Source organism: Chelonoidis abingdonii, chromosome 7, assembly GCF_003597395.2.
Source record: "Chelonoidis abingdonii isolate Lonesome George chromosome 7, CheloAbing_2.0, whole genome shotgun sequence".
Lineage (NCBI taxonomy): Eukaryota > Metazoa > Chordata > Testudines > Testudinidae > Chelonoidis > Chelonoidis abingdonii.
In genome coordinates this window covers 38235145-38247836 of record NC_133775.1, presented here as the reverse complement: position 1 = coordinate 38247836, position 12692 = coordinate 38235145, and the positions used below count along the sequence as shown (strand labels likewise).

General features: G+C 42.1%; 1 protein-coding gene across 2 annotated transcripts in view; it reads left to right on the top strand.

The window, feature by feature from the left end:
* The first annotated feature begins 636 nt into the window (after positions 1-636).
* PLPPR5 (phospholipid phosphatase related 5) overlaps positions 637-12692 on the top strand; it is a 51958-nt gene continuing 39902 nt past the window's right edge. For both annotated transcript variants that reach the window (XM_032804967.2, XM_075067813.1), the window contains exon 1: positions 637-911. In XM_032804967.2, the coding sequence (XP_032660858.1) occupies positions 708-911 (204 nt within the window). In that variant the 5' untranslated portion in view covers positions 637-707. The remainder of the gene's footprint in view (positions 912-12692) is intronic.

Below are 12692 nucleotides of genomic sequence, written 5' to 3'. Positions count from 1 at the left end.
GGCAAGGGCTGTGCACAAGGCTGCTCCGCACGGGCAATTATTGCTCCAGCTGTTTGTACAAAGAAACAAAATCCTAAGGGAGGAAAGGATTTGGCAGCCTAGGAGCTGCGACTGTCGGGCTCGCGCGGACAGAGCTGGCGGGCTCGGAGTGACGCTGGGATTCCCGCCTCCTCCCGCGGGAGGCTGGCGCTGGGCAGATGCGTCAGGCACCTGCCCGGGGGCGGGCTTGGCTCGGAGGCTGCAGCCCCAGCGCCACTGGAGGGGAACCCTCGGCTCCGCTTCTCACCCGGGCTCCCCGCTGCGGCGGCCAGGGGCTGCTCCCGGGAGGGGACCCACCTCCCCCTGCACGTGCCCGGCCGGAGCTGGCGCTCCTGCCCGGGTCTAGCCGCCGCCTGCCCTCCCAGTGCACGAGCTTGTGCTCGAGCGGAGCCGCTTGCCGCGAGCAGCCCATGCGCAGGGGCTTGTGCCCTGCTGCAGCCGCCCGGCGTTAGCCCATGGGCCGAACCACTGCCTGGAACTAACCAACCTCCTGCGCTGCCCATGTGCTCCAGCCTGCGCCCGGGCGCCGCCGCTGCTGCTGGCTGGGACTAGCCGCCTCCTCCCCCGGTGGATGCCGCCTGGGAGCGGGCGGAGCGCGCTGCCGGGGAGGGGGGCTGCCGCGGCCGCCGGAGCCGGAGCGCCTGCCAGTGCCCTCTGCGCTCACCAGCATGCTTTACTTCCAGATGGTGATCATGGCAGGGACCGTGATGCTGGCTTATTACTTCGAGTACACGGACACCTTCACGGTCAACGTGCAGGGCTTCTTCTGCTACGAGGGCTCCTACCGCAAGCCCTACCCGGGCCCGGAGGACAGCAGCGCCGTGCCCCCGGCGCTCCTCTACGCGCTGGCCGCAGGGGTCCCGGTGCTGGTGGTAAGCAAGAGCCGCTTCTCCCCTCCCTGCCTCCCCTTCTCAATCAGGCGGCGCTCCGGCCCCGGGGCTGCGCTGTCCAGGCAGCGCCCGCCAGGGAACTTGTTGGCAAGGCGCCCCCGAGCCCGGGGACCCTGCTGAGGGGCAGCTGCTGGCTTTGGTGCAGGGCGAGGGCTGTGCCGAGGATCAGAATAACGGGGTGTTTCCTGGGTTAGTATGGATCTGCAGCCACCATTTGCCGTGGCTGGGAGCAGGAGAGAGCCGATTTCTTGGGGAGCGGGTGCGGGGGTCTTTTTCCCTTTCAGTCCCTTCTAGGAAGTAGCCTGCTGCTTTCCCAGGTACCAGTGTGTTTGGGCTGCGGGTTACCCCATCAATGGTAATGGAAACCAGGGGCAACAAAGCCCCCCAACGCCCGGGGACATTTCCTAATGTCTGCAGGGGAGTTCTCCGAAGTTCATTTTTATCATGGATGTCTTAACCTGCTCCCTTCAGTTTGAAACCACAAATCGATTTCTTAAGGGGGAAAAGAGTGTATGGGCTTATTTATTTATTTCAAAGCATGTGGGTTAGTCACCGGTCAAATCAGCGAGCTATATTCTCAGAGCCTATGCTGCTAATGTCCACAAGCCAACATTTCAGCTACTAGTCATTAAAAGCTATATTTCTGTGCATTTATTTTCTGAAAGTAAGTTGATATACAAATTGGACTAGACAGTGCTCCCTTTAGTGCACTGAGTAGGTGGAAAATAAACCTGTGCACTTGTTGTTTTGGTGTGGGCTTCTGTAAATAAGGTTTATGTAAGATTAATTTCAGTGGTTTTCTTCCTTTAGAAACATGCAAATAGAACCATAATAAAACAGCTGCCTTTAAACTGAGGAATGAACAAGTTGTAATGTCAGATGACAGGGACATTGGCATCATTTAGTAATCCCTGATCATATTGTGAAGAAAAGAGTCAGAGGATCAGCCAGGGGAGTATTTAACCATTTGGAATGGTGGGGCACACAGGCAGGAGCTGCTGTTGTTTCCATAACACTAAAGACCAGAAGGAGCTTGACAGACAAGAAAAAGAGCTCTGGAGATTAAAATTGTTTATTTTACAAATGTATTCCCCTTCAGCAAGTTATCTTTAAAACACATTTGAGAATAAATTGCTTTCTCATCAAGCAGGTTCTGTCAGTAATCTCTAAAAACTAATTGCATCATGCCACTGTATTACCATGATGTTTCTGATTGTGTCAGATCCTCCAACGCACAACCTTAGGGCCAAATTCTGCCCTCATATTGAAGGGTGTAATTATGAATGGATTTGGTCCTTGTTTTCTAGGGATTGAAACTGCACCCTGTGGTAACATGTGTTGTGTAAGTTTTTAGTCCAAGATTCATTTTGATTTTAACAAGTGTTAATAAAACAACCAATTCTGTCATTTTTTAGGCTGTAGGAAAAATGTTTTGTACGTCTGGACTATTTTTTTTGCTGTTTTCAATACCCAAATATCTGTTTTGTTGTGTTTTGTTTTAAACTCTAACTTCTGCAGCAGTTTGATGATTCCTGGGGTTGTAGTAGGATTTGCTATAACCCAAGATAGTAGTGACCAAAAATTATTAATGTCTGGCAACCATTTGGTGTTCTAGGTAAAATAAATTGGTGGTTTCCATTCATTTTCTACTAGTTCTGTATCTCAATTGGTATCAGTTGCCACCCTTGTCAATGACAGTCTCACCACAATGAGCTACTGTGTTGTGGAGGTTAAACACAGATAAATTGAGTTTACCCACTTCTCGTTTGGTACACCACTGCTCTCTCGCAATAGCAGAGGCCCCTCTAGAAAAGTGTTTGAGACACATTGGCAGGTCAGGGCATGGGAGCTTGCACTGCAGTTGCCCATGCTGTACCTCTTCCTTGGATAAACAGGAGACTTCAGCCTTTGGGGATGTCAATCTGGCATCTGTAACAAACACTAAATTAAATTAATAAAGAAAAAATATTGGGCAGGCCATGGCTAAATTCCACTGTGATTCACCCTGGGTAATCCTGTTGAACTCCGTGGATTTTCATGGGATGTATTTTAGTGCACACTTTCAGCCCCATCATGCATATTATGGATGAGGCTCTTTTATTTTACTTTGTTGATTTGGCTTGTTTCTTTTCTGTGGAAGAAGTAAGGTTGTTTGTTCTTTGCAAATCCAAAACTATTTTTTACCCCATGACCAGAGTCAACCATGGTGGAACTCCACTGATTGAGTTTTTCTAGGGATGAATTTGGGTCTTTGCTACTGTACTAAGCACTCCTTTCTGCCTTTGTAGTTCTTCCACGTACTGGTGTGCAAGAGAACTAGTCTGTCTTTAAAAATGAAATGCAGGGAAGATCACATGGCTAAATCTCTGCATGGATAGCTGAAAATGTAGGATGATCGGGAAGATATATATCCACAAATAAAAATATTAACCTTTTAAAAATGTTTGATATGGAAAAACTGTTTAATAAACATTATCATGTTTGGAAGTGTATAGGGAAAAAAAAATCCCCCTACCTGAAAAGTAATAAACAGGAAACAAAATCCAGATGATACTCTTATTCATGCTAAATACTGGAGCTGGTTGGAAACTTTTGACAAAAACAATATTTTGATGAAAATGGGGAGAAGGGGGATCACAAATTCTTGCAACATTTTTCTTTCCAATTTTCCAAACAGTTCTGAAAAGCACATTTTTTCATCCTTAAATTCACATTATTTCTACTTAAGCTGATCAAGAAAAATAGCCTGAACTGAGTGGGAGGACATCAGGAAAAGCTCTCTGACCTACTTTGGTACCAGATGAGCTGGAGAACACTGTGGGGAGCCAACAGAGGGAAGCTTAAGGTATTTCTGGGGCGAAGATTGTTCTTTCTTTTTGTGGGAGAACATTTCTGACTGAAATGGGGTAAGTGCACTTTAAGGAGTGTTGGGGAGGAACCGCTGCGACTCAGATTTGGTGGACAAGACCGCTGTTTTTTTGAGGGAGGGGCCTTAGGCCATAATATTTTTTGCTGGTGGAGCTTCTCTTAATAGGTGTGAGTGAAGGCCTCTGTGTATGAAACTTGGGGTCAGTTGTGCTAAGTGTGGGAATAAGCGGGTTTCCCAGTGACTTACTCTTCCCTAATTCTTGCAGAGCCTGCATAAGTGGGAAGAGCCAGTTCATGGAGGAGCATATAATGTGTATGTTTGTTTTGAACTGGATGAGTTGCAACTCAAACTATCATAGTATATATATACTGTGTTTTACATAATATTTTAATATTATACAGAACATGTTGCTGCTAATGAGAAATTCCAGGAAAGACCTATTCAATTCAATAATAAGCAGTTCATCAGACATGCTTATACATACCTAGTGACTAGAAAGCCATGTGTAGAGGGAGGGGCTGCAGCTGCTATTGCTTCCTATTGAATGGAGCAGCAGCTGTGGAAGGCCTGGGTTAAAGTCTAACAGCTGCTTGGAGATTAGGAAAAATTTCATCGCCAATGAGACTCCCATATTATAACTGTTTTATGTGGTCTTCTTGCCAGGAGATATGACTTTCATCTTATCAGAACATACTATAAGAAAGCAAAGTGTGTGAGGTGTCATATTTAGATCAGGCTCCATGCTATTCAATGTAGATTGCAATATTATTTGTAAACATTTCCCACTTTTAGTTATCGCTTTAGATGTTATCCCTTTAGATGTAAAATCATGACCTATACAAGAAGACCTAGGTGAAAACAGGCATGTTGTTTGTACTGGGAGATATTAAGTCATATCTTTTTAGAACCCACTAAGAATACAGTTCAGTGCAAAATATGGAAGAGGTTAAAATTATGAGATCTCAGCAGAAGAATTTAAATGGCTCCAGTGATGTGATGTGATGTGATGTGATGTGAAGATCAATGGATCTGAAGATCCAATAGATTGTCAGTAGAATCTATAGGCTTGGCTTTTCCTCCTGACCTTTTATGTGAGTTGTGGATGAAGTAGCAGCTTTAGCCGAGACTCTCCTTATTTTTGCTGGTTGAAGAAAAAAAATGTCCAGAATGACACTTGTATTCTGAGAAATTATTGAAACCTTCTTTGTAACTTGAAGTGAAATGTAAATGTGGAAATAAATATGGTCTTGATTATTCTATTTAAAAATATGAAGAAAAGAAACATAGACATGATAAGTTTTGTGTTCAATGCTATTTAAACCTTTTCCCAAAGTGCCAGATTTTGCTCAGCAGGCTGGTTGCTTTTTTAGACTTGTTATGACAGATGTAGTTTGAGAAATATACGTCAGTCTAATCCTTTAGCTTCCAGTGGAAATGATTTGTAGAATTCTCAGCTAGTTGCTCATGTGTTTTCAAAAGCTACAAGATGATCTATTCTGCTCCATTTCTTTCTGGTAGACCTTAGTAGTATTTTGCAAAGGTCAAAATGATTAACTGAACAAAAGAATGATTTTAGTGGCTACACACACTAGTGCATGTGATTGATCTTGACAACATTATTTAAGCAAATAATCAGTGTAAAACAATGGATGATAGGAACTATACTGTGTACTGACTGCTTTATATAAACTAGGAGGAGATGACACATTTTCATTAATACATTGTGTGAACACTAAGAGTTACCTCATGCTAATGTTGTTTGTTTTAATATCCAAGTAATAAGCAGATGATTACAGTACTTATTCATAAAACATTCACAGTTCTGTTTGTTTAGGCAGATTCCTAGCATATTCATATTTTCCCTGTAAATCAATTAGTTAGTAATTTGTATTTTAGCATAATCCTCTTAATATCATAGAAAAAATGAGTTTCATTTAGAGACAATGTATTGTTTTTTTCAGTAGCCTGCATGAACTTTTTCATTAGTTACTTCTTTCAGTTGCACCAATGTCAAAGTCAGATACTGTTTGGACTAACCTAGATGCAGAAGCGCCCTTCTCACTGCACTTTTGGAGCAGGGACTTCTGCATTATATGTAATGCATATTGAAAAATAATAATTCCAAGTATACATACAAAATGAGCTGTTACCTCTCAAGAAAGAGATCTTGGAGTCATTGTGGATAGTTCTCTGAAAATATCCGCTTAATATACAGCAGCAATCAAAATAGCAAACAGAATGTTCAGAACCTATAAGATAAGACAGAAAATATCATAATGCCCTATATAAATCCATGATATTCCACATTTTGAGTACTGCAGGCAGCTCTGATCACCCAATATAAAAAAGATATATTAGATTTGGAAACAGTACAGAGAAGGGCAAAAAAAGTGATTGAGGGTCTAGAACAGCTTCCATATGAAGAGAGATTAAAAAGACTGGGATTGTTCAGATTGGAAAAGAGATGACAAAGGGGGGGATATGATAGAGGTCTATAAAATCATGAATGGTGTGGAGAAATTGAGTAAGAAAGTGTTATTTACTCCTTCAAATAATACAAGAATAGGCAGCAGATTTAAAACAAAATGCGCAGTCAACCTGTGGAATTCCTTGCCAGGGGATGTTGTGAAGTCAAAAACTATAACAGCGTTCAAAAAAGAACTAGATCAGTTCATGGAGGATATATCCATCAATGGCTGTTAGCCAATATGGTCAGGGATGCAATTCCATGCTCTTGATGTCTTTAGCCTCTGACTGCCAGAAGCTTAGAGGGGATGACGGGGGTTGGATCTGTTGATGATTGCCTGTTCTGTTCATTCCTTCTGAAGCATCTAGCACTGGCCACAGTCAGAAGACAGAATATCCAGCTGATACAGACCATTGATCTGACCCGATTATGGCCATTCTTATGATCTGGGAAAAAAACTATAAAACTTCACTTTTCACCTGTCTTTTTGTGTCAAATTACATATGTACTCTTGCCAATGTTGGTAAGTTAATACACACTTATGGTTTACCAAGACCTGAACTCAGACCACATTGAGAATGAGAAAGAAGGGCTCTCCTAAGTATCACCACAGCTTTCATAGCTCTCTGCTCTTTCCTCAGCACATTTGCCTCTACAAGTTGCCAATGTCTGAGTTGATCAGACCTGGGACTACTACATTTAGTTAAGACTGGTTGAAAATTGTGAGTCTGTGCATATGTGCTGTACATTGCCAGGACTGCATCTATAAAAAGCCACGTGTGCACCTCAGTTCCTATTTTCTGTGCAGAGGCACAACTACTGGGGGGGGAGGAGAGGGGGGAGACATGGGAGTCATATGCATCCTGTCAAAATTGTTTTCATCCTGTTGATGCCTCTTTCAAAACTGCTGCAGGTCTCATACATTCTCTCCTTCTTACACCTATGATTGATTCCTTGTGCTATTGTTCTGGGGACTGCTCTTGTGTCACCCACTTAAGAGTGTTCAAAATGTTCTTGTTAAAGTGTAGTTTTTAGTTCACTAGTCATTTTATTATTGGCTTAGTCCTATGTAATTTAGTGTAGTGCATTTTAAAAAGAAGAGTTGCTGGATTGTGTTACATTTAAGGGTGGGGGGGGATTTTTGTTTTGTTTTCTTTTTTTTTCCTTCTTGGTGCTGCTTAGAGGATTCAAGTTCTGCCACAAAATATTTCTGGGAGATGTCCCTAGTGAATTCAGTGTGCCATGGACAGGAAAAACTTTCTCCATTAATTACTCACTCCCAGTCAGAGCGCCTTCACACTGAGTCTTCCATCCACTCTGGGATAGTCATTCATTCCACGCTCATTCATGGTACCAAGTGAATTTGTTTTTGTTTCTCTGGGTGCTTTGGCACCAGGGGAAAAATCAAAGCAAAAGAAAAGGAATGCTTGATGTCAGAGATCTTTTAAGATACTTTAATACCTTTGAGTGTGGCACTAAAACCCTTAACATTTGAATGTGGCCACAACATTGGGTTTCATGGCACATGTACACTGAACTCATAGCTTTTCCTAAAGCTTATCCTGAAATCCACCCTAATATTTAATAAGTTCGTCAGAACTGAGGCAGGCTGATCTTTTTCATTCCTTGAAAAATACAGAAGTTACATATGATGTCTTCTCTTGGTGCAGACATAGGGGCCTTCTGTTAGGATTCATATTCACCATTCACCATGTTATTGCCTCCTTTGAGTCTTTCTGCTAGTAAGCGCTATATGCGTCGGTTGGAGCTGCTTCCTTCGACCTTTTCCAGGATTAGACTTAGCCCATGTGACCTATATAACTATAGCTATGTCCTCCTCCATAGATCTTTTTATTAACACTGGTGAAATATTCTTCTGCTTTATGGTGATTCCAAAGCAGATGTCTAAGGCTATGTCTACACAGCAGCTGGACACCCACAGCTGGTCCGTACCCGCTAGCTGGGCTGCAGGGCTAATTCATTGCTGTGTAGACTTCCGAGCTTTTGCTGGAGCTTAAGCTCTGGGACCCTCCCACCTACGGGTCGTAGAGCATGGGTGCCAGCCGAAGCCCGGCAGTCTACACAGCAATGAAACATCCCTGCAGCTCGAGCCCCGCAAGCCCGAGTCAGCTGGCACAGGTGTCTAGTTGCTGAGTAGACATACACTTAATGATTCCTATACAGTCCCAAGGAGACTAGAGAGACTCCTTTCATTTCATCCCTCCTGACAAGAAATCCAGGAAATTAGATAATTGAGGCAGGAAGGCGTACACACCCACAGCTCCTTCTAGCAGGGCAATAAGTCATCAATTTCTGATGTCCTGGAAAGATCGTCTTTTGTGTGGCAAGATGTTAATTACTGAGAGTCCTCCAGACAGTCATTTAAAGGTATCATCCAAGAAAGTTTGGATCAGTCTGAATGTTCTGTTGGGATGGATTTTATACTTGGCACCCATCACTGTAATATCTGAACACTTCTGAGTGATATTCCACAAATAAATAGTCATACAACCTCATATTATAGTTGGATACCCAGCTCCTAAATAAGCACTGCATCTCCACTTTTACATCAAATGGAAATGTTTGTTACACATGTATAATGAGCAAAATCTTCCTTCCTGATATGTGACCTATCTAGTAGTTCTGAAACATCTTTGATTAGCTAAAGCTGATTTACAAGTGACTCCTTTGATGGTACTTTTGACAGCTATTAACACTTGACATGAAAAGCTAGCCAATAAAGCTCTCTTTCCTCACCAACTAATCAAATCATTCCCGAAGGGCCCTGCATCTTTATATCCTGTTTAAATCCAAAATGCAACTATGGGATATGAATTTAATTTCCGTATGCCGAATTTAATATTTAAACAAATCAGTGAATGACTACTACATTTCATTTGCTGAAATTGTCTTTTCTATTAACAATTGTCTCATCCAGACTAGTTATTCAGCTGCAAGCCCTTATGTCTCTACAGTACTTCCATCTTTATAGTCTTCTATAAGGACAAAACTTGTTTCCATTTTCACACAGAGGTTTTCCCCAAAGTGTTTCAAGATTCTATTTGAACCAGACATCTCAGCTTTAATTTCTTTTGTGTGAGTTTTTTTCCTTCATCCTCATGTTTCACAAGAAACTAATTTCCACACAAATTCTATGTATAACTTGCTATCAGTTTTTACCTGAGAGAAAAAGGAGTTTTAGAAAGTCTCCATTTTTCTTTTTGGCACACGATGGTAAAACAAAGGGGAAATCTATACTGCATCAATTTCTGTGTGAAAGAATAGTTGCATTGCAAACTTCCTTAAAAAATTATTTTTAGTTTACCACTCTCAAGATACCTTAAGGTTCATCCCACCAGATATAAAGTAATTCAATACTTATTTATTGACCAGACAGGGTTATACCTTTTGGATTGTTGGCATAGATGTCAGGGCAAATACACTGTTTTAGAATCTCATTCTGCTCTCACTTGCACCCGGGTAAAACAAAGAGGCCAGTGAAGTTGTAACCTGTAAATCCAGGATACAAATCAGGACCTTAATCTTTCTTCATTGGAAGTCATTCAGTGGTGTTTGTTTTCTCCTCCTGTTGCTGTTTTCTGAGAATCCAAACCAACATAACACCACAAAAGATACTTATGTATATCAAAAATGGAATTCATAATGCCCATTGTGCTCACTGCATGCAGTGCTTAGGAACGCCAGCCAACTCTGGGCCATGTGTTTCATTCCATGGTATGGGTCAGGAGTCTCCTCTTTCAACTGCCTGTTTGTCCTTAAATGATGCACTTATGGTTAAGGGAGAATGTTGTGAGTTCAACTAATCCTGTGTATAAATTCCCAAATCACATGGCACATTGTTTTTAATCTGATATGGAAAGTGAAAACTACTTACCATGCTAAGTAACTGTTATTCATTGTACATAATACAGGATTGAGGATTTATATAGCCATATGATGTGTAATAAATGAGAGCCAAAATAGAATTATAAGTAGCTTTTGCTATTTTTGTTCTGCATTGAAAACTATATGTTTGAAATTTTGGAATTTACGCACAGATCTCACGGTGCACTCTCAGTGGACAACATCAGTTTTCACATATGCTTCCATCATAAACAATACTAATACAAATAATGAATAATATATTTTGGGGATGCATATAAAAGTCTAGCTGAGGCCGATAGGCCACTTCTCCAAAACCCAAGAGTTCTGTGTGACGTCCTATTTAAAAATGAATAATATCTGTGAACATTTTTTGTAACCCAGCCTTTAATATTCAGTTATGTGGATGTGACATGGTCTAGTGGGTAAGGCATCAGACTGGGAGTTAGGAGAACAGAGTTATATTCTTGGCTATCACTAACCTGCTGTGTAACTTTAAGAAGGTCACTTCATCTTTCTGTGGCTCAATTTCCACATGTGTAACATGGGGATACTACTTATTTTCCTTTGAAAAGTATTTTCAGATCTGCAATTGAAAATCACTATGTAAAATATCTGAGATTTGATTATTTTAATTTAATTTAGTCTACTTGTCTGATACGTGATAGAGGACATTTAAAAATAAAGGTCCTGATCCCACATGTGTATGCTGTTTCATGTGATTTCATGGTCATATGGAACATCACCCTGCAATACTATGATCATATTGAGCCTAATCCTGTGATCCTTCCTCAGGCAAACTTTCCACTGACCGGAGATTCAATTTATACTGAGAAATAGCTGCAATTTTTTTTTTCACTTGTAGTCATAAGCAATGTATAGTATATTTTTAAATTGCTTCTATTTTGGGCATCTTCCTCCATTATAAATTACAGTAGTTGATCTTTATTAGTTTCTAAGGATATTTCTTTTTGTTTGTTTATGGGGTTATGGAGAATGAATGCAAACTTTCTCTCACAAGGCAATTGGGAACTTTGATAGAAATTATAACACACAGCCTTTCAAGAATTGGTATCAGCCCATTAACATGGTTTGCTGATTATTTTTTCTTCTCTATATAACATTCTCAAACACCGTTTTGGTGGGTTTAGGTATGTGGATGGCATGCAGTCACTAAAGGAATCTGACTCATGATTTCGTTGTCACTCAAACTCTGAATAATTTTGTAAACATTTTCTTTAATCAACTAGTAGCCTGTCTCTTTTTTATTCAAGAATGATGGTGGAATCAGTAAGTGGAACTTTCCATATATAGTTGTCTTGGATTGTACAAAGGATTTCTATTATACCACTATAGCAACTAAGGTCCCAGTTGAGGAAAACACACTTGAGTATTTGCGTATTACTCTGTCCTTATTACTTAATTATGTGCAATTAGAAAGATGTTTCTTTGTTTGTATACATAATTAAAAATTAAAACCATAAAAGATTTTTGATCTTCAGTGTCATTGTTTAGATGATATTGAAGTCTTGCTCGTTCTAAATAAGAGTGTTATCTCTGGTAAAACCAACTCAAATCATCATGTGGAGCTGAGAGAAAAATAACAATGTATTTATGTGAAAGTGAAACCATTACAATTAAATAGAATGGTATGAAATGATATTGCAGGGCTGGCTCCAAGTTTTTTGCTGCCCGAAGCAAAAAAAATTTCCCGCACCCCCCCCTGGCCCTGCCCCAGCTCCACCCCTTCCCCGCCCCATTGCAACCCCTTCCCCAAATCTCTGGCCCCACTTCCTCCTCCAGGAGGGCTGCTTTCCCCTCCTACTTCTCGCGCTTGGGGGAGGAGGCCGAGGTGAGCTGGTGGGGGGAGTGGTTCCTCTGCCCCCCCAGGGTTACTTCCTGCGGCCTTCCCCACGCCATCCACCGCCGCAGCTCATCTCTGCTCCGCCTGCTCCCCTGACTGCACTGCCGCTGCTCCGCTTCTCTCCGCTCCCTCCCAGGCTTGCCACAGAACAGCAGATTCATGCAGCAAGCCTGGGAGGGAGCGGGGAGAAGCGGAGCGGTGGCGCACTCGGGGGAGCAGGTGGCAGTGGAGTGGAGGTGAGCTGGCGGGGGGAGCGGTTCCTCTGCTCCTCCCCCCAGGGTTACTTCCTGCGACCCTCCCTGCATCCCCCACCGCTGTAGCTCACCTCTGCTCAGGGCCGGCTCCCGGCTTTTTGCACCCCAAGCAAAAAAAAAAAGAGCTGGAGTGCCACCCCTTGGAAAGTGCTGCCTCAAGCACATGCTTGGAGAGCTGGTGCCTAGAGCCAGCCCTGTGCTGTTGACAGATTGTATGCAGTGTTGTAGCTGTGTTGGTGCCAGGATATTAGTGAGACAAGTCAGTGAGGCACTATCTTTTATTGGACCAACTTCTGTTAGTGACAGAGACATGCTTTCGAATTTATACAGAACTCAAAGACCTGAAGAAGAACTCTGTCTGAACTCAAAAACTTGTTTCTCACCAACAGAAGTTGGTCCAATAATTGATGGATTGAAAAATTCATAG